Below are 23,717 nucleotides of genomic sequence, written 5' to 3'. Positions count from 1 at the left end.
TTTGGCCAGATTTATATTTTAGACTTGGGATAAAAAGGAAGTTCCTATTACCTTACCCAAAGCCATATTTTTTTTTTACAGATCTTGCAGAGTTCTTCATTAAACAGGAAATCATTAAAAGGATCTGATTTTAACTTCAGTTGGAAAGCTGGTGGCAACAGACCTTTGAAGCAGTCAGTCAGATGGCCAGTAGCTTTTGAATGGTGGGCTTTATTTGAATTTCACTTGGCAGTTATACTGCAACTCGAATCTACCAATGAATCTGGCAGTGGTCTCATCCACTATGGTCACTCACAGTAAAGAGGAAATGTATTTACTCTGTTTTAACACAACCACAGGATGAGTTTAATTTGCCCTTAAAATTCACAGACAATGAATCCCACTTTTGATATAACATAACAAATAGAAAATGCTCGAGGAACTCAGCAGATCAGGCAGCATCTAAGGATTAAACAGTTGATGATTTGGGCCAAGACCCTTCTTCCGGACAGGAAAGGAAAGGGGAAGACACCAGAATAAGATGGGGCAGGGGAAGGTTTACCAGCTAGAGGATGATAGGCAAAGACATGTTGGAGGGGGAGGGGGAGGAAGTGAGAAGCTGGGAGGTGATAGGTGGAAAAATTAAAATGCTGATGTAAAAAGAATCTGAAATGAGAGGAGAATAGACCATGGGAGAAAGGGAAGAAGGAAGGGCACTGCTAATTTTTCCTCTACTCCCCCCCCCCCTTTTCTTCTATTCCCCACTCAGTCTCCCTTTTGCATCTTTTTCTGTCCTTACCTGCCCATCACCTGCCCTGGTGCCCATTCTAGCTTAATGTCTTCCCTTTCCTGCTACCCTCTATTCTTCCCCTCCTCAAGTCTGAAAGAAGGGCCTCAGCCGAAAATGTGAACCGCTTATTCCTTTCCATAGATGGTGCTTGTCCAACTGATTTCCTCCAGGATTTTATATGTGTTACTCTGGATTTTCAGCATCTGCGGAATCTCTTGTGTTTTTGATATAAAGCAGTTTTTAATTCAACTGTTCAAAAGATAAACATGTTAACTCTGAAAGATTTTCTGGATGTATGGTTCAAACTGTTACTAATTTGGTCAGAAGCATATATCAATATTTATATGAAAAGATCACAAAATAACATACTTCCAGGACAATAAGTAATTAGTCAATTTGATGGCTTTTCTTCAAGCAACGTCCTCCCTGAAAACAACTTCCCACCTGAAAGGCACTCTGGCTGGGCTTTGGCCCCAGAGATTGCATCCAACCTTTGTACATCAGACAACCTTTTCTCTTCGCGTGTGAGCCCAGAACTAGAGCACTGAGAAGCTAATCAATCATTAAGGGCACAATCCAACTCAGTTCAGTCTTGACATTCAACTTTTCAAACAGAGTCCAGGTAATTTCTGGAGATGAGCCAGCACAAGGCATCTGGTGATTTGCTTCTAAGCCTGGATAAGTGACACCGAGACCATTTATTAGCACCGTCTCCCTGTCTGAGATTAGTAAATTCCACAGTTGAAATATTATTAAATCCACAAGGCCATTTCTTAAAAACAACTACTATTAAGAATGGCAGAGCAACTTTACAGTGGTGTAAAGTCTGTGAATCAGGGCTTTATGGGCTATTTTTTAATACAGTGAGCTCTGAATTAGACCACATAGCAATAAGAACCTACCTTTCTTTTTGGATTCCTTTCTTGTGCTGGCTCTGACAACCTGTTGAACTTCTGTCTCCGTTGACATCCTAGTTATTACTCTGTCCTCTTCACACACTTTGCATACGCAGGCTCAGTATCACACTCAGGTTCATTTATGAAAACTCTGTGAAAGTAGGTACCAGTCCAGACACTTCTATCCCAGGGAGCACATTTCACTTACTTCTGCTGAGGGCTGCAAGAGAGAAGAAACATTATGACTTTGGAGTACACATAAAATGGGATACTTTTTTCTATAAGAATGAGAGCATTCGCATGCAATTCATTTTGGTTATATTTGTTTCGAAGAATACTGTTCAACTAACATTTGAGATGTGCAACACAGAAATGTGCTCTTTTCCACTACTTGTTCAAGCTGACTGTGATGCCTATCAATGCTAAATCTAATTTGCCTGAATCTCCTTAATCCTTTCCTCTACAAGTACCTGTCCAAATGCCCAGTTGACATAACGGTACCCACCTCGCCTACTTTTTCTGGAGCTTGTTCCAAAGAATGGCCGATCCCATGTGTGAAACAGTTTCCCCTCAGATCTCCTTTAATTTTTTTCCCCTCTCACCTTAAACCTGTGCCCCCTAGCCTAAAACTCCACAACCCTAGGGGAAAAGATTTTGACCATTCTATCGATAGCCCTCATTGTTTTTCCCTCTGCCTCTTATGACTAAGCCAGTTTTGGATCCAGTTTGCCATCACAACTTAAATTCCACACGCTTTAACTTTCTGAATCATCACTCGTCAAAAGTCTTTCTAAAATCTATGTTTACCACATTTACCTTCATCAATTTTTTCTGTTATCTTCTCAACTGCACAAAATCACACTGACTCCTCCTGATCAGTCCCTGCCTTTCCAAATGAACATGAATCCCTTACAATTTTTCCAATAATCTCTCTTCAATTGATGTAAGGCTCACTGGTCTACAGTTACTTGGTTTATCCCTATTGGCCCTTTTGAATAATGGAACATTAATTATCCTCCAGACATCTGGTACCTCACCCATGCAAAGATACAAAAAAATCTCCAATAGTCCCCAGCAGTTTTCCCTCTTGCTTCCCATAGCATCCTGGGACAGATTCTATCAAGCCCTGGGGATTTATCCATCTAAATGTGTGCAAATATCTCTTCCGGTCTTCTTTTCTTTTTCTTTTCATTTTTACTCAGTGTACTTAGAACTATATTTTAATAACTGCCATATTCTCCATAAAATTTCTTAATGATTTTCTGTTCTTTCCCCTCTTCTGTATTGGGAACCATGATATTCAGAACAGTAGTGAATACAATTCCTTCACATGCTGAGCAGGGAAAAAGCAATTAGGAGCAGAGATCCAAGTTACTTCTTTATCTGTTTTACAATATCCCGGGTTTTGAAGCATTAAGATAAATCACAATACCTCCACTGCCATTTTGGATATGGTCATTTAACACAGCAAAGACATAGAATCAAATTAGGACCTTGTACAAATTAATTAAGAAAACCATAGAGAAATGTCTAACAGGGCGTAGTAAAAGAGAATGTACTAACTAGTGATGGTGTGTGGGCTAATAATGAATATTTAATAAAATAAAATGTTGCTTTCCAATCATGTTGAGAATATTTTGATTTTCTTTATTAATATTCACATCATTGCTGCACATCCAGGAAAACACAATTCTTGGTTAATTAATACCATTACCTCTCCAGGAAAGCACAAACTACAAAAATGAACAGGAATATCGGTGTTGATTGTTGACTCATTTGTATATAACAGCATTTCATTATTCTTAATAATCAACAAATAGATTACACATCTAATTATAAGCAGCGAGTCTATGTGTTCACTTAAAATACAAATATATGATAAAGGCACTTACTAAAATATTCTAAGGATTCTACAGCGCACAGCAAAAAGCAATCCGACCACATCGGAATTTATTTGATGATGATGAAATAGTGAGTGAGCCTTTCTGTCAACCTCAGACCATTTATTATTCCATGTGACATACCTGCAAGGTTGCATTAACTGCAGCAATCAGTATGACCATGTTCATTATGCTGTTACCAAAGAAAGTTCTGTTTGACAGAGGACGCAGCTTGACCATAATTATCACTGGTGAAGGACAAACACAAAATACCCAGATGACTTTTAATTTTGGTTTTTTTTCATATACTACATGTTGCACTTTGATATGGAGTCAAATTGTAAGTGAAAGTATAACAAGGTTCTTAAAAAAACAGGAAATTTTATTTTAGCAGCCATTGCTTTGTGTCATAGACAGAGAGAAGACAATGCAAGAAAAAAATAAAATTGCAAGAAGTGGGAAAAGTACGTTGTAGCTTTATCACTGGAGAAATACAAAAGGAAGCAGACATTACTGACTGGATTAATGTCAATAAATTAGAAGATAAGCAATAATGCAGAAAGAAGTGGGCAACTGCAGATGGAAGAATGGGCTTTACTTATTTCCTGTCGGAAGTCTAAGGTGTGATCATTTCACTGCAGTGCCTCTAGATTATAAAAAGCTAAAAGGGGTTATAAGATTATATTTTGATTATTGAAAAGGAAAGGAAAGGAAATCATTTCAACAATGATAGCGTATCTCTAACTAAACCTCATTTTAAAAAAGAACCTGTGAGACAGAACATACCGCAGACAATATGACTTCTTGAACCTTCTCTACCCTGCAATGAGATTATGGCTAACTCCAGATTTGTTCTCAATTTTGCAGTACTTCTTGAACGATACTTGTAGCCCCTTATTCTCTTTTGGCTATGACTACTGTCTTTTTATTTACTCAATAATAAAATGTTCACAACAGTATGGACAGATTCACAGCTTTTTGAGAAGGAATTCCTCCGCACTTCACCTTTAATTAGTTGACCAAATCCTCAAATTCCAGAATGGTATTCTAAGGTAAAATATCCTCAGAACATACACCCTATCCTTCCCTCAGAATAATATATGTAATGAAATAACCTCTCACTCTTATGAACACCAAACTGTTTGACACCCTTCTGTTTTATTTTTCATTATGAGACTGATGCACCATCAATAACTCTCCGAGACGTGAGGCGAGATAAAGGCTTTTATTGGCTGGAAGAAAGAACAAGCAGCAATTGACCATCATACTATATCCTGGAGACTGAGGGCAGGGCTCAGGCTCCAATAGCCTTTATACCGGAGTCCGTGGGAGGAGCCACAGGTGCAGTCAGCAGGGGGGGGGGGGGGGGGGGCGTGTCCAGACAGGTATATGTAGTTCACCACAGAAACAAACCCCATCCCAGGTTTTTCAATCTTTGGAAAACACTCTGAAAGGCCAATTTATTCAAAACCAACTCTCTATGCCATTTTCTACATGTAGGCCTAACAAAACCTCAAAAAGTTGGAGCAAGAGTTCCCTACACTTGTATTCAGACCATCTGTAATAAAATTCAACATTCCATTTCCCTTCTTAATTACTTGCTGTACTTGCATATCACCTTCTGGTTCTTTTTCCACCCAACTTTTTCTTAAATAATAATCAATGGTGTAATACTATGTAGATAATATTTTCCTACTGTCAAAAATGTTACATTTCCCCTCATTATGCTCCACCTGTTCTCTACTTTGGCTTTTTACTTCAAAGTTCAAAGTACATTCATTATCAAAGTATGCATACACAATACAATCTTGAGATTTGGCTCCTTACAGGCAGCCACAAAACAAAGAAACCAAAAGAACCCATGAAAAAGAAGACCGTCAACGCCCCCCCCCCCCCCACCCAATGTGCAGGGAGGAAAAAAAATGAATCATTCAAACAATAAAAGTAAGCAAATAACATTCAGAATGAAAATGAGTACATTGACACAAAACCCAGAACAGGCCACAGCCTGAGTTCAGCGCAGATAGGAGTAAACATCATGGAGCAGGGCTGGCGTTTAATTCACCCAAACATCGGGTTGTTCCTCGCTCTATGACCCGGGCTCAGTCACTTCAATATGCTCTGGCCCTGGATCCCACCACCACATTTTGGCCCATAACTGACCTTTCCAAATCAGCCTGGCGCTTAGATCAATCAATCCTCGGGTCTTGCCTTGCTCATGGTTTGGTGGATGGGCTTTGCCTCTGCCCTGCCTCAGCTCAACACGCTTCTATTTTAACCCTGCTCACTTCGACCCTCAACTCTGCCTCGCTTCGGCTTGCTTCAATCACTTTTACTGCTTTGAGTTCACTTTGTATTCTCCTTATTTTCCCACCTACCTTTGTACTGAGTGCAAACTTGCATGTATTATGTTTTGTACACTGTTCTGTTTTTAAATATCAAATTTCATCAGAACCTAGGACATGCTACGAGTTAGTCTCCCAATCTGAAAATGACCCATTTATCACTACTCCCTTCTTTTTGTTAATTAATTCTTTGTTGAAGCAGCTATATTATCTTCAAACCCAAGATTCTTAATTTGTTATATAATATTTCATATGGAAATTAATTAACTGCTTTTCACAAAACCATCTATACCATAATAACAGAAAATGCTGGGAAGTGATGCCCCAGTTCTTAAGAAAGGTCTCTGGCCTGAAGCATTGATCTGATTCTCAGTCCACAGACTCTGCCTCTCCTTCTGAATGTTTCCAACATTCTCCTTTTTTATTTCAGATTTCCAGTACCTGTAATTATTTTTCATGTGCCAAAGTACTGTAGCCACTGGCTTCTCTAGAATTATAAAGCACAGAAATAGATCCTTTGGCCCAACTCCTCCATGCTGACCCAGGCTAGTCCCATTTGCCTGCATTTGATCCAACTCTCTGTAAATTCTTCCATCCATGTATTTGTCTAAATATCTCCTAAAAATTGCAGTTGTACTCGTTTCAATCACTTCCTCTGGAAATTTGCTCCAGAATCCACCATCACCTGTATGAAAAATGTTCTTCTCTGGTCCCTTTCAAATTATTCCCTTCTTACCTGTCACCTAAACCCTCTAGTTTTCAATCCACCTACTCTGAGAAAAAGACTGGCAACACACACACAATGCTGGAGGAACTCAACAGGTCAGGCAGCATCTATGGAAAAGAATATAGTCGACATTTTGGGCCAAGATCCTTCATCAGCATGAAACGTTGACTGTACTCTTTTCCGTAGATGTCACCTGACCTACTGGGTTCCTCCAGCATTGTGTGTGTGTTGCTTGCATTTCTAGCATCTGCAGATTTTCTCTCATTTGAGAAAAAGACTGTGACTTTTCACCTTATCTAAGCTCCTGATGATTCTATTAACCTTTGTAATCTCACCTCTTAACTCCTACACTCCAGGTAAAATAATCAGAGTCTATCCAGACTCTCTTGTAACTCACTTCTTCCAGTCATGACAACATCCTTGTGAATCTTTACTGAACCTCCTCTAGCTTAATCACATCCTTCTTATAGTATGGTGAGCAGAAATTTATTTTTTATTTTTTTTTATTAGTTTTTCTATACATTTTACAAATTAAAAACCCCAAATCCCAATGAGGAACATTAATACAGTGCAAAATTAAGCATACAATGACAATATGCTACAAAGGAAGAGAATTTGACAAAAAAGCACCTAAATTGAAGACAAGTAAACTTAGTATCCTCCCCAAGCCCCACAACACAAAAAAAAACAACAACTCCAGACCAACCACAACACAATATAGAGAATATAAATCAGGACAATCAAACTCCCAGACTGTGAATACACTTAGCAACAGAGGATAATAATGCCTACTACCAGAAAAAAGAGGGGAGCTGAAAGCAAGGGACCGAGAAGAAGAAAAAAAAACCCTAGTCAAGAAGAAGGTTATGAAAGTACTCGATAAAGGGTCCCCAGACCTTATGGAACTTTAGATCCGAATTAAGAACTGAATAATGAATTTTTTCGAGGTCCAAGCAGGCCATAATGTCGTTAAGCCATTGAGCATGTGGGCGGGGCAACATCTCTCCATCTAAGGAGGATCAAGCGTCTAGCCAGGAGAGAGGCAAAGGATAATATTCGGCATTTGGTCGGACTTAGACGTAAATCTGTCTCGCCCCAGAAACCGAACAAAGCAATTAAGGGGTTTGGTTCTAGGTGCTGATTCAGAATACACGATAACGTAGTGAAGACATCTTTCCAAAATGTCTCCAAGCTAGGACAGAATCGGTACATATGGATGAGAGAGGCCACGCCCCTCTTGCATTTATCACAGAGCAGACTAATGTTAGGGTAGAATCGAGATAGCTTAGATTTAGACATATGGGCTCTATGAACAATCTTAAACTGTAAAAGGCAATGGCGAGCACAAAGAGAGGTTGAGTTAACCGATTTGAGAATCGAGTCCCAGCTCTCATCGGATAAGGAGGTATTTAAATCCTGCTCCCAGGCCATTTTAATTTTATCCACAGGGGCCTGTCGTAAGGCTGCTAATTTATCTCGAATAATTGATATTAAACCTTTACCTCAGAAATTTCTGAGAAAGATGTACTTGTATCCCCAGTCCCCCTGTTTTACAACATTGCCCAGGACCCTGCCATTCACTGTACATATCCTGCCCTGTTTTAACTTCCCAAAAGCATCATTTTACATTGTCTGATTTAAATTGCACCTACCATTCCTTGGCCCATCTTTCTAGCATATCTACAACAACATATTATGAACATTTTCAGACCTAGTTTTATTCTTTTTGAATTTATAAGTCTGTTCTTTCAATTTAATTCCATCCTGAGATCAGAATCAGAATCAGAGTCCTTTATTATCGCCGAGTATGAGGACACATTCAGGGAATTTGATGCCGGTTTCCCTGAGCTCTCTCTGTACAGAATTAGAAAGTACAAATAATCATAAATTATCATAAATAATCATAAATCATAATAGTACGAATAATCATAAACTTGTACCTCACTGAATGTACAGGTGGACTTGGTTTATAATAGACTAAAATTCAAGTGTTCATAAGACTGATAGCATACAGAAAGAAACTGTTCTCGTACCTATTTGTCCTGGCATACAGTGATCTAAAGCATCTACCAGAAGGAAGGAGTTGGAACAGGTGATGTCCAGGGTGTGATGGGTCTACAATAATGCTGTTTGCTTGCTTCCTGACTCTAGATGTATATAAGTCCTGGATCGAGGGCAGCTTCACACCAATAATCCTTTCCGCAGCCCTGATGGTTCTTTGGAGTCTATTCTTGTCTTGTTTGGTAGTTTTTGATCTGGAATTTTTGATCTCTCAAAGGCATGTACAAATGAAGTACAAATTCCACAAGCACTGTAGACACTGTAGCACATGTAGCGCGACATTAATACACAGCAGCCTCTCCGGACTCTGGATTGGGGATTGCCAAACGTTATGTGGATTTTCTGGTGTAGTCTGTTTTGTCATGTGCTTTTGTGATGTCATTCTGGAGGAACGTTGTCTCATTTTTTAACTGCATTGCATTTGTGGTTTCTAAATGACAATAAACTGAATCCTGATCCTGATCCTAATTATTGCCCTCGTTACGTGATTGGCTATTTAAGTTAAGGTTTCTAGTTTTGGACTCAAGTTTGTTAGATCGATTGTGAAATTCTCTAATATTAAGATATTAGTTTTTCAGAGAATCAATTACCTTTAGATTACAAAGTAACCCTTTCTCATTATAAATGAACCGATTTAAAGTTGTCTGTTCGCTGGGTTCACAACAATTTGTTATATTAATCCTTTTAGAATACATTCCATGAACTTGTCCTCAAGGCCACCCTTGAAAATTCAATTTGCTGAGTCTATATAAAGATAAAAGCTCACCATTATTATTGCATTACTTTTGCTATCATTATTTCTCACTTGATACTCTTTCCAGCAGTATAAGTACTATTAGGTGTCTACTCATACAAGTGATTGCTGCTCAGTATTATTCATTGTTTCTACCCAATCTGATTAGACTTTCTAATCTTCTAAAGCAAGATCTTTTCTCACTTTTGTCCTGGTGTCCTTCATTCTCAAGAACTCTACCCCCACTTTTTCTTTTCCTCTTTTTGAAATGTCATGCACCCTCAAATGTTCATTGTGTTGATCATCCTACAGCTATGGCTAATAGATTAATCCCATTTATCTCCATTTGCGGGACCAATTCATCTATTTTTTAAAAAGATAATTTTAGCATTATTTTTTTTTATGCTTATCTGATCTTGTGCCGTACTGATACTATTGTACCCTCTGTTCTTCCTGTCACACCTACTGATCGGTACCAACAGGCTATATTTCTTATATTTGAAAAAAATAACAACATTGAGATATACATATTGGCAATCAGAAAAAAATTTCTGTAAAACAATTTGAACATTCAGAAACAACCAGTAGAATCCAAAATACCTATTTATTGCTGGGAGACAGAAATTGTATCTTTTGAAAGAATTTGAGGTGGATTATTCATTCTAACGTGCACTCAGATGTCATTTTATCCAATTGAAACTCAAAATGTGAATTTTATGGTGAAATCTAGATTCTTGCGAAACTATCCCTTTGGTTCCTGCTTCCAGTGGCAATATCTACGTGTCTGACGTAAGATACATTACATTAGTTTGAAATATGCCTGTAGATTTGTGTCTGTGTTTTACAGTTCACTCATTTATCTTCTTCACCATCACAGTGAAATGACAATGAGCTGTACCAAAACTCCAGAGGAATATCAATGTGAATAAATTATTCTGCTTGTTGGTTTTGTATAGATGTTGACTTTACAGCTGCATCTTTTATAACTTTCGTTTAAGGCTTAGTTTTTGTAATGTAGGAAAACAACGGAATGCTTTGGAATTCCTGAGGAGCATGCACATAGTGAGCTTCTCCTCTCATCCCTTGCCAGAAAGGAGATCTGGGCTGGGACAGTTGTTCCTCAGGCTGGCTGCTGACATTTTGAATAGATTTTTAAAGCGTACAGTGAAGTTAAATATTGTGTAGCAGAAAAAAAATCTACTCTAGCCTTTATCCCTTTTTCACTCAGGCTGTTTCCCCTAGTTTGGCTTTTCTTACCTAACAGACACTAGCTTAAACAGATATACAGGACCATCACTGAACTGTTCCCACAACCCATGGACTCACTTTCAAGGAGACTTCATTTCATGTTCCTGCTATTTATTGCTTGTTTATTTATTTATTTATTTATTTTGTATTTGCAGTTTGTTGTCTTTTGCACATTGGTTGGTTGTCTGTTTTGTTGAGTGCAGTCTTCCACTGATTCTATTGTTTTTCTTGTATTCACTGTGCATACCTACAAGAAAACAAATCTCAGGGCTGTATATTGTGATGTATATGTACTTCGATAATAAATTTACTTTGAACTTTCAACCAGTTAAATTATTCACTGTCGAATCAGGCTGGATCATGGAGAATACAGTACCAGCATGCCCTGCTCTCATCTGCCCAAATTGCTCACTGCTCCCAAATCTTCCTGGAATGTAAAGAAAGAGGTTCATTCTCCACTTTAAACTATCTCCTTGGTCAACTCAGTTCTGCCTCCCGCTACAGGAAGTCATGAGCCAAGCTTTCGATTATCTTCCCCAACACCTTCTTAAGCCATTAAGCACAGGCTGTCTTTGCTAATTCTTCCATGTAGGAATCTGCTACTTTCTAACCTGCCGTAAATTCAACAAATGAGTTGGTTTCAAACAATTTCAGGTAATTTTACTATTAGTGGCAAGTGGCTGTCCTCATCCGACACCTCATATGACATCAAGTCTTATGGTCCCACAAAATCCATTGCCTAGAAATTGGATCACAAGCTCCTATAATGCTGATGTGCAAACAAGATAAATGGAATTAATTTGACTAATATTAGTCCAGCATTTACTTCCTTGTAAAAGTGCTGACTGGGAGACTAATGCAGGCATTTCTGTGCCCAGTTCCAATTAGTTTATCAGTATTTTTCCAACATCAGAAGCACTTCTGATTGCAACTCTATTAAGAAAATACCCAATTCCATCAACGGTATTATAAATTGGAACTCAGAGGTGCAGCTGGGGGGACAGTTTCAGAAGAACAAGGAGTGCATTGTGCTAGTTTGGTTTTTGTTATTTAATAGGAGCACCTCTGCAAGGAACAGAAACCTAAGAGGAAAGATAAGAGGGCAGTTTAGAGAGGAGCTGAAGGGCATTGGAGAGAGAAAGGGTATAGGGAGGTAGATGTGAGAAATGGAGTTGATGGAAAGGTGAATTTTGCAACTCTGTTCCTCAATTGGAAGTAGAACTACTCTTTGAACAGTCTCAAGTCAGAGTTACTGTTTTGGGAAAGAAACAGGTGAAAAGTTATCAGGGATAGGTAAAATCGAAGAAGTTTAGGAAATTTTACAGAGAACTCAATTAATGGAAAATGCAATGGTGACAGCACATTGAAAAATGATGAAATTCAAATCATGAGCATAATTGTACTGGACCCATGTGTTAATTATGCCATAGTCCTGTCAGTATTTTTACTGACCGTGATAAGAACAGATATGCATGCCAGCTGTCAACTGGCCCAGGGCAGGGTCCAAGTGAAGTCAGATATCTGTGACATCTAAACCAGGGCGATTTGCATTCCATTTTTGGATAGGAACACAAAGATTGTTTCTGAAAATATAGACCTCAACTTGAATACCATGCCAGAAGATGTGCTAGCCATTTTGTCAAATGTTCTAGCCTCCAGAACTGTGGAACAAAAAGTGAGATCCTCTAGCATAGGGGATCTATTGCATAATCTCCCAACAACAACACCTCACCAGCTTCCAAAAAGCCACAACAAATCCATTACCAAGGGCATGAGGCCAATTGAATTTTAAAGAGTGAGTGCAGGAAACTTATGGCAGGAGGTGAAATGAGATGTAGGCTAGATTGGAGGTAAATTCTCAACTTGTGTACAGGAAAACCAATTAGAGGTACGAAGACATGATCCATTGTTGCTGATCTCAGTATATGAAGACCAGGAAGGACACCATGTTAACTGGGACACCACGGTGGTTCTGGCACAGGCAAACACAAGGAAGCCACAAGAATTTTTAGAAGCGTGGTTCTTTTATAACAGTTCTGTGAACAAACATATTGAAATGGACACCATCTCTAAACCCCTAAGAGCCAAATAAACCCAAGCCAATAGATTTCAAAGGTCAACTGAAGGGGTAGTCAATCAGGACCAAGACAAGTGAACAGGGGTCTATATAAACATGAGCACTTCCAGAGATAAACACCAACAACTGCACACTGAGAATGTCACCTCGACTGGTGATGAAACGTCTGCAAGTTAATTGCCAAGCCCAGCAAACACCACAACATCAAAGGTGAGGGAAAACACTGTGGAATTCTGGGGCCACTGTATTCACATAACTGAATAAAGGTTCTGAGGTCATAAGGCTGTTAAAATGGAAAGGACTTTGCCTTGATGTTACTTATTCAAAAGTAACAAATAAGCAATTTATTAGGCAATGTTGGCAAAGAACACAAACATGGCACTCCTTTATATTGGTGCAAAGTGAGCAAACTACAAGAGATCAATCATGGTTTTGTACAAAGCTATCAGCACTCAGGATTGTAACAGCTGATAAATTCCTAAAGTGGCAGAAATCCCCCCCATTTATTCCTCAACTTATATATCATCTTCCTTCATTCAAATTCAATAAAGATTTTGTATAATAGAGATTCTGATTTTATTTTAGCTTGCTGTCTGCTAGGCAAAGAAATACAGCTCAGACTGAGGGATTTTGATCAAAACTTCTGTTTGGGCCATCTTACCAGAGGTTTTCTTGCTTAGCTGTGAGGTCAGTGATTCCCAAAGTGGGTAATATCTAAGGGAGTTTCTACATGGGCAACAAAGATGAAAAAGGGCAGGGGAGGGAGGCATTTGGCAGCAAGGGGTGCAGCTGAGGGATAACAGCCTTAATTTAAGAAATTAATTACCTATTATAAGAATTTGATCTTCAGTGGCTCAAAATTGATTACAATGATCATGTAATCATCTCATCTCTTGCTAACCCACCGTTCTCTTAGACTTTGCTCAAATTGTGTTATAGTTGTTGAAAAGCAATGGAACACTTCTGTATTTGGCATATAATGAGAAATCTGGACTGAAGAAATCGTGTTATTTCTGGGCCCGACCCTACATTATTGCCATTCAATACTGCAGTATGATTCTCACATTCTAATCACATAGTGACACAATTCCTGTGAATTAGGAAATGGCACTCAATGGGGTAAAGTTCTGATTCTCCCATTTCAAGTGGTCTTGACTGCATTTCTCTAGCCCACAACCCAACCAAGGTATTGTGGTCACACATTATGTACCTTCAAGGCAGAGAGTCAGGAGTGGCCTGAAATATGATGACTCATAACTCTCTCCTTTCTTTATCAGAGCACTTGAGGTAGGAATTAAACAATAGGTGATTGACTGTGGCAGTTAATCCAAATGAAAAAGAAGTGTAGCCAATATAGCGTGGAGTATTTGAAGTATGGATTTATACCAGCACCAAGCAACCAACTGCCACCAATGTATTTGCGTGTGAAAAGTAGTTTGCCAAATGCAGCAATGAGACTGTCCAGGGTCATTGAACATTTGAAGAGAATATATTCAGATAAAGTAAATAAGAACTTGGATTATTTTCAGTTACTTTATGAAAACTTTTAGAAACCGAATACATTTAAAGACATGCTTGCCAGTCTTTGCAACTAAATGGAAATGGTTTGTGTGCTTCATACAACATTTCATTGCTCATTGGTACATCTAGAAAGACAATACAATTGGAGAAGAACTGATTCTGCCAGCAGTAAGGGAGGCTCTGAGTAAGTTTTGTGTAAATCACCAGACCAAATAATTAAATCAATTACACTCAGTTACAACTCTGTTCAAAGATGAATAAATGAAGTGCCTGAGAATGTGGGAGACACATTCTGCAACATATTTAGGACAACAGAATTTATTCTACATTTGGATGAATCAACTTTGCCAGGCACTGAATATTTGCTTCATAAAAGATTCAAGAATTGTTATTTACAAGGGGACTAGAAAAATATACAAAAGGGGAGTCAATATTTCATGTTCTTGAGCAATTTTTCAAAAAGGAGGACATTCCATTCACCAATATGCCATTATGGAGTTAATGCTTCCCTGAAAAAAACTATACCTAAAACATTTACTACTCGTTGTGTAATTCACAGGCAACACCTTGTCACGAAGACCTAAGTGATCAGCTGCACAAAGCATTAAATACTGTTCACACAGTGGTAAAATAAAAGCAAGTCGCATGCTCTCATTTCTCGACTATTTTGAGAGGTTTGCATTGAGAATGATGAACAGTCTGAACGCTTGCTATTGAACACAGAAATCAGATGGCTCTCAAAAAGAAACTGCCTGAAACACTTTAATGTGCTTTTTGAAACTGTGATAAAATTCTTTGAAGACTCAAATGCTTCATTCAGTAATCAATTCAAGAATGTTAGACATGACATTGCTTACTTGTCAGAATTATTCGCAATGTTTAATGAAATCAATCTTCCATTACAAGGTAATTATGTGAATCTTATCAAAGCCAAATCAGTTGCCCCACATTTCTGCACTTAATCTTATTTAAGTGCAGCATTGGTGATTGAGACCTTTTCCTGTTTCTGAGCCTTTTTGAGTTGAAAGAGAAAGAAAGAATTGACAGATGATTATCTTCAAGTCTACTGTGACCACCTGGGCGAGCTGCATGAAGACATGTCAGAGAGATTTCAGGATCTTCTCTCGATCCAAATTCCAGATTGGGTAATTAAAGCACTTTAAAAGAAGAATTAACAGGTAGGATGAAGGAAGAACTGATCTTGCTCCAAAATGACTGAACTGAAGCTAAGATTAAAAAAAACCATATCAAGACTGTCCTACTCTATGGAAAAAGATAAAAATGTTCTTTATTGCCTTTCCAACATCATACTTAGTGGAGCGTGGTTTCTGTGCAGTCACCCAGCTTCTTTTAAAGCAATGAAACAGAGACTGTATCTTACTAAATGTGGAGATCTGAGACTCCTTCTGAGTGGCATTCAGCCTGATGTTAAGAAGCTGCACCAAGCCTATCCATTTCAATGAAAGATGAAAAAGCAGAGAGGTAGTGAATAGGTGGACAACTAACCTACGCTCTAAAGTTGTGAATGAAAATTACTTTTACTGTCATTACACAAAAAATAATTTTATTTGTGGCTTTAAATAGATTTGAATAATTTTTTGCAATTATTTGTCTTTGAATTTTCAGTTTCTATTTTCTTTCACTGTGCATTGTAAATCAAAATTCCTCATAATTTTTATGTAATGACCTGAAAGGGAGAGGGGCTTGCTGGGGATGTAGTCTGGGAGTCAAGGGGGAGTAACCCAACAAAATTTGGGAACCACTGCATTAGATACATCAGGGAAACACATGCAAAGAAACTATTTCCTACCACAAAGGGGAAAACATTTGTAACATTTCATAATATACAGTCCTGTTCTAAAACTTTTTCTAAGCCTCCCTTTGAGTCTTGTCTTATTCAGCAATACAAATAGAAAATGCTGGAAGTATCCAGAAAGTCCAATGGCATCTTAAACCAAGAACAAAATTAATGCTAACTGCATTTCTTTCTGCACAGATGCTGCTTGACTCGTTGAGCTCTCTCAGGATTTTCTGTGGTTTCACCAACCTCATTTTTGTTATTTAAGTAGCCTTTGCCATCTTCCCTCTCACTTATTTACCTTTTCCTTCTTTCTACCTTCTCCTGAACCCCAAGCACATCTTGGGCAGATATACACATCTTCCTTGCCTCTTTGATTCTTAAAACATTTCTCCCAGTTCTGGTGAAAGATTTCTCTCTGCACAGGTGCTATCTGACCTGCTAGCCTTTTCTGATTATTTCATATAATCTGACAATAGTGCTTTCAATATTAGCTCATATCAGCCAGGTGTGTCTTACAATAGTGTATTGAACAAGTCAAGTATCTCGGTTTGCAGCAACCTTCACTTTACATTACTTATTCAATTTTCTCCTAAATTGCTTAGTTTAGAAATAGACTCATCTGAAGTGGAGTAGTATGATATGCAGGAAAACAGATGGAAAAGAAATCTCATTGATTGCATATTAGTGAAATCATTATTGCAACAATGCCATAAAATTTTGAACGATGTAATTCATAGGGTATTAAATATGAACAAAATTGTTAGTCAAACTGTAATTTTGAGTATCATTTGTATTTTGTGATTTTCAGTGTAAAGTGACTTTCTGAAGTATTGATTATAATAACATTTCAATTGTATGATTGTGAAATGAATTAATAAGCTTACATCATCCGTGTTTCCATCCTGCTATGTTAGTTGATTCACAGTCATTCATGCACTACTGACCTCAATTTGCAGTAATTGTACATCAATCGACAAGAAGTCAAAGGTAAGTGTGCTGTTTAACAACGTTCATTGCTTTACCCACGAGCCATGTTCTTTTATTTTTGCTCAAGTATGACCTTTTACAGGATATTCTTAGAATTCTACTTTGCTTCAGAATGTAAAAGCAACAGAAGCAGAATAGGCCAGTTGCCCTCTCACTCTTGCCAAGCCTGTTCTGTTTTCAATAAGGTTTTGGTTGATCTAATCTTGGCTTTAAAAGCACTTTCCCCTTGTCTCCCCTGGCTCCTTAATTCCCTTGTATGTAAGTTTCTATCAGTTTTTGCACTGAATCTATTTTTTTTTTAAACTTTTGGCTCCACAGCTTTTGGAGTGGAGAGTTCCAAAGATTCATGGTCAAGATAAAGTTCAAGTTCAATTGTCATTCAAACACGTATGAATGCCCATGAATACAGCCAAATGAAACAGCGTCCCTCAGGGGCCAAGGTCCAAAAACACTCATACACAGCACAAGGCACATATAGCTCATATAACATAACAGTAAAGATACAGCCACACAAAAATAATATAGCCCAGGTCCCTGAGTCCATGAATGTTGTCGCAAAGAGCAAGCCCACAGCAATTTGCTGACAAACATAACTCAGCCTGTCTTCCACCAAATGAACACTAGAGGGCAGCACCAATGCCAGCAGGGCACCGAGCCACACTGCCTCTGGGTATGGACTCTGACGCCTGTCTTTTGGGTGGGTGCAAACAGGCAACACCGTGGCAGGAGGCCTGGTCCGTGTTACCACTGAGGCCGCGCAGCTTCCCTACCATTGGCCCCACCAATAAACCGGTGAACCAGACATGCAGTGTTCCACATTACCAATATCCAACTGGGTCCTGTGATCACAAGAAAAATGACCAAGACAATCACTCACTGTTAAACTGCCCACTGCCTTTGTGCACCAACTCCAAATCTGTGCACAAATCTAGCGACTCCGCCAATGAGGAACTTGCTGATGGGGTAGACCAACAGTAGTTGAAGTTCCGTTGGTGGAGTGTTTGAGGACTAGAGGTCACCAATATTAAATAAAGAGAAGAGAGTACTTCTCTAGATGATTATGGCCCGAGTTGTAGGTACCCACAGTTAGGGAAATGTCCGCTCACTATCTGCCCTACCAGTACTTGTCAGAATCTTATATTTTGTAATAAGATCACTTCTCATGCTTCAAAATGCCAATGAACATTGACCCAACCTACAAAATATCACCTGATGAACATTCTTTGCATCACTTCTAGAGCTTCCTTCCTCAAATACCAGACCAAATCTGTTGACAGTCTCCAGGGTAGTCTCACCAGCACCCTGCAAAGTTGTGTCAAATCTTTCCTGCTTTTATACTCAGAGTATATTGAATGATTACGGCATAGAAAGGTGTCATTTGACACATCCTATCATGCTGGCTCTCAACCAGAGGAATTCTCAAGCTTAAAACTACTAGGCCTTCTCTTGAGTCTTGCAAGTTTATCTTCCAAATATATTTATCCAATTCCTTCCTGAAGGTCGCAGTAGAGGTTGCCGCATGTACATTGACAGGTACTCAAGATTCCAAACATAAGCTGCATAAAATGTTTTTCACACCATCAAAGGAATTCTCTTCTCTTTATTTAATATTAGTGACCTCTAGTCCTCAAACACTTCACCAACAGAAAGCAGCTCCCCACTATCAGCTCCGTCCAGCCTCTCCAACCTAAGATGTGACTGTTATCCCTCATTCCAGCAACCATTCAGTTAATCTTTTATAAATCCTCTCTAATGTCTTCCTATAATTTGGTAAGCAGAATTTGAACACTATTGGTTGAATAAGACCAGTATATGAAATGTTCAGCATGATTTCCTGCTTTTCTAATGGTAAATTATAAATAGTCCCTCTAGGTCCCTCTGCTCCTGTGCCCCTTCTGGAAGAGTATTCCTCTATATTGCCTCTCCTCACATTTGTGTCTTCCTTTCTTCTACAGTGGATAATCTCACATTTTATCACACTATACGACTTCTGCTGACACCTTGTCCTCATATTTCTTCGCAGACTTCTTATGATCCCTCACAATTTACTAATCCATCTAGCATAACATCGGTTATGAAAATTGACTCCTTTCTTTTGTCATCTTGATAGATCATAAATGGTCGAAGCCCCAGCTTTAATCCCTGTGGTAGGCTGACCGCCAATCCGAGCATGACAAAATGACGAAAATTATGCCCAAAGAATTAGGCAAACTCTTCAGGTTTCTAGCATTTGTATTTGGAGTTTACATTACAGACTTCAAGCACTTGCAATTTTTGCTTTTTAACTCCATTGTGTGTGCCTGAACCAGTTCAATTTAATGACGTACTTAAACAATCAAACGGCGTTTACAGGCTCCAGATTGAAACAAACACAGCATGGGATACCAAAGGTGAAATTGTTATATAATCAACTCAGTGTAATGTTCACACTGTCTCTGGCTGCCAAACAACTGAAATTGCTCACAGTGTAATTATTTTAAGCCAAAATGATCTTAATCGATGCTTTACTTACAGGCTGAAAATGTAGGAACTGCCCTCAAGTAGTCATCCTGGCTGTGAAGTTTAGTGCAGTATTCGATTTATCAGTAACAAGCCTTTCTCTCTCTGCTCCACTTCTCTCCCCAACTATTCATCAATTTCAAGATATAATTTTCCACTCAAAAACTCAATTAAATCTGAACTGCTCACTGCTCATGTACACACCAAGTCCTTAAGAACAGACAGGCTGCCTTTTATTTGAATGAACTTTAGCAAAATGTGAAATTGGATAGACTTGGAAAAGTAAAGCAGCTTTTGGGATGGCACAAGTTTTTGTAGTGACAATACATTACCTGAGACCTTCCTTCAATTAATGATGTTTTCTTCTGGTTGAAATTTTCTTAGTGTTGCCACAGAAGACTGATAAAATTATGATACAGAATAAAGCAAAGTGCAAACTGCATGGAGAGAAAGGGGGAGCAAGCCAAGGAACAGAGCAATTAAGCCTCTCTTGATTACTGAACAGAAAACCTAATTGCTAGCAGAAGGGGAAGAAAGGCTCAGTAAGGATCCTGAGATTTGACAGGTACATTGACATTGTAAAATACTAAGCCCAAGAGCATTGGTTACTGAATTCAATATTTGTTCTTTTGCAAACAAACAGAAGCCTGCCTAATCAGAGAAATGTTCTTTCTTTAAGAAAAACCTGATATCATGAAATTAATAATAGCTATTGACGCAGTTCTGTAGTGAACTCAGAGCAAGCCTTTTCCTCTCCAGAAGGAAGCTCACCTCATGATAATTCAAACAACCTCTAGTATACCTGCTCACAGCACTGTCGTCATCAGGCACATCTTGAAGAAGGTCAGTAGTAATCAAGTCAAATACTTGACTTGGCATATTACGCCAAAAGCGCAAAGAAAAAAGAAGCTGTGCCTAGCTCGAACAATTAGACATGGGCATGTTACACCTGTCTTGTGTTTTTTTCCCATTCAGTTGTTCATCCTTTGCTTCATTTATATTTTTCTCATTTTTTTTCAAAAGCTATACAGCTCTAAAAATTTCAGTTCTTCTGATAATACGATTATTGACAGTGATTGAGATATTTATGTGGGGGAAGAGGATAGAAACAGAGAAAGAGAGACATAAAGCATTAATGAATGAGAGGGAGAGGTAGAGAGAGATCTCTTTTCATCTTTATCCAATAGGTCACAAAGCAGTAGAGTACCCTTTGGTTTTTTGTGAAAGAAAACCATTGTTTCAGAGGTTGACTCGGCCACTTCTCTGAATGGGAGGATAAGATTGGAGGTGGCAAGTTGTTAACATGAGTTGGAAACTTTAAAAAATACAAGACTGACCCTCTTGGTTCACAGGTTACAGACCACACCATTATGCTTCCAACAAAACTGTGATGTTGAAATTCCGAAACAAACTGTCCCTGTCATGTTTGCTTTGATGATGAAAATTTCCACCACATCCTCTTTTTTCCTTTACCATGTCTTACCATCTATCTCATTTGTCAGATCTCTTAACTGTGTCTCCTCAAGCTTGTACTCTTCTGGTCTCAGCACCAGAAACATATTCCATTCTTTCCCTTCCCTTTCATCATTCTGGAAATGCAATTCACTCTGAGAGTCCGAACATGCTCTTCCATTTCCACCAACCAACTCCAGTCCCCTCAATAGACAATAGACAATAGGTGCAGAAGTAGACCATTCGGCCCTCCTTTGAATGACACTTTTCCATGTAACTGCAGGAGATGCAACACTTTGCTTTTTAGCTCTTCACTTTCCTCCATCCAGGGACTCAAACAATTCTTTTAAGTGAAGCAGTGATTCATTTGCATTTCTCTCATTTAATGCATTTCAATCAGCACTCAGGTTGTAGATCTCTTTTACACTGGAGAAACAGAATGACACTTCGCAAAACACTCACAAACAAGAGAAAATCTGCAGATAACACACTCAAAATGCTGGTGGAACACAGCAGGCCAGGCAGCATCTATAGGGAGAAGCACTGTTGACGTTTTGGGCCAAGACCCTTCATCAGGACTAACTGAAGGGAAAGATACTAAGAGATTTGAAAGTAGTGGGGGAGGGGGAAATGTGAAATGATAGGAGAAGACCGGAGGGGGTGGGATGAAGCTAAGAGCTGGAAAGGTGATTGGCAAAATCTGCAGATGTTGGAAATCCAAGCAACACACACAAAATACTGGAGGAACTCAGCAGGCCAGGCAGCATCTATGGAAAAGAGTACAGTCAACATTTCGGACCAAAACACTTCAGCAGGACTGGTGAAGTCTTGTTGAAGGTTCTCAGTCCAAATCATTGACTGTACTCTTGCAAAACACTCAGTTTGTTCTACAAAGCTGACCTTATGCCATTCTCCATCCAAGTCCCTCATTAACCTCTATATCTGTAACCTTTTACTTGGCTCCAGTGATGTCCAAAGTAAGCTTAAGGAACAACAATTGGTCTTCCTTGAGACATAATACTGAATTCAGCAATTTCAAGTAAGCACTCTTTTAATCTTTCCACAGATGTGGCTTTACTTTTCTTTCTTTCAATTTATATTATTTTCTTATTAAAAATACAAAATATTGAAACATTCAGCAGGTCAGGAAGCATCTGTGGAAAGATAAACAGAGTTAACATTTCTGCTTTGAAGCTCTTTCCACTGATCATTTCTGACCTCTGAGTGCTTTAAGCAAGTTTTTATTTCAGACTTCCAGCATCTGCATATTTAAACTTTCATTTGCCTTGTATTTTTTCTACACTTGAATTTAGTTGCCTAATTTTAATTGTAACCTGGACAACGTTGTCTTCTCAATTTTCCAGTTCAGAAGAACAGTCCCTGTTTTTATCTCTCCAAAGATGCTACTTCACCATCTGTGTGCTTCTACCATCTTCTATTTTTGTTTGACCCATCCTTACTGTATTCAATATGCATATGAAGAAATATCAAACAAAGGCACATACCATCACTAGTTAATAAATTGTAGAAGTCCCAACTGTGTTCTGGTACTAAGAACATTATCAAAAACATCTTCTGACTTGCTGAGATATGCCACAGTACTGTCAACCTTCAGAGAGTCCTATATAATCTTCAGTTAATCATTCTGTGACACACTGCTCTGTTTACATATTAATATCAGGCTTGATCAGTCAGTAGTTCTTCACTTTACTCTGATCGTTTGCCTATACTCATAGGCTTTGTTATGATATTTGCACTGATTACTTTTGTTGTCTAGGATATTCTGAAATCCTGTCCATGTGTCAAACCATATCATGCATAAACTCAAATTATATTTTGTTCTTTGTCCATCCTCGCTACCAATTCTGCTCTGCTGACTAGGCAAACTATTGCTTGTAACTCCATTGGCTCTGGCAATCATTCAAGCTCAAAATCAAACCATGGTGAGCATCAACCTGGGTGTCAGCTCCCATTTACACAGAGACTTACAGAAAGCTAAAGTGTATGCGGAATCCACAATTATAAGGACCTCAGTTGGAAGAAGAGAGAGAAAACACCTGTCGGCAGAAGCAGTGAAGTCTCGAATGCTGTCAAACACTTTAAAAAAGTTGAACTGTTAAGGAAAATGGTATGCTTCAGTTATTCCTGTACAGAGTTGAGACAGATCTTCAGTTTTTTTGCTGAGCTGATCAGATTTGAAATGAGTAGGACTAATTAATATTCATAATAGTGAGTACAGTCTTTGTCATTTTTACCTCTCCTGCAGATTTACCTAAATTTTAGAATACCAAGATCTGTCTTTAGAGATCCTTCAAATGACACATTTCCAAATTTCAAGCAAGTCTTCATGCATTCAAAATCATCCAACCATCATTTACTTGACAGGAATTGAACTGTTAGTGGATCATGCTGATTAATGAGAAATAGCTTGTTGGAGAAAATATATTGATAAAACAGTTAGAGAAATTTGGTTGAAGGATAATACTGTTGTATTTCTTATAGATTTCAATTAAAGGCTGTAATAGGTCAAATAAGGTACATCAGAATTACACAAATGGATAGGCTTGAAGATCACTATTTAGGATCATTATTCCTCCAAACTAAAAATGTCATCTTATTTTCTGAAAAATATTTTCAGAGAAGGGCTACTTATCCTCTGCACTAAATATCTAAAGAATATTTATTTGCTGTCATTTATATTTGAATCAACTTTAATACAAA

The 23,717-nt window shown here is 38.4% G+C and overlaps 1 protein-coding gene across 1 annotated transcript in view; it reads right to left on the bottom strand.

Moving 5' to 3' along the window:
- The window catches only part of dab1a (DAB adaptor protein 1a), a 721,091-nt gene that overhangs the window by 244,965 nt on the left and 452,409 nt on the right, over positions 1-23,717 (bottom strand). The window contains exon 3 of the mRNA XM_073062447.1: positions 1,672-1,885. Coding sequence (XP_072918548.1) covers positions 1,672-1,738 — 67 coding nt within the window. The 5' untranslated portion in view covers positions 1,739-1,885. The remainder of the gene's footprint in view (positions 1-1,671; positions 1,886-23,717) is intronic.

This window comes from Hemitrygon akajei, chromosome 12 (assembly GCF_048418815.1).
Source record: "Hemitrygon akajei chromosome 12, sHemAka1.3, whole genome shotgun sequence".
Lineage (NCBI taxonomy): Eukaryota > Metazoa > Chordata > Chondrichthyes > Myliobatiformes > Dasyatidae > Hemitrygon > Hemitrygon akajei.
The sequence above is the reverse complement of the archived record's forward strand: the minus strand, read 5'-3'. Positions and strand labels throughout refer to the sequence as shown.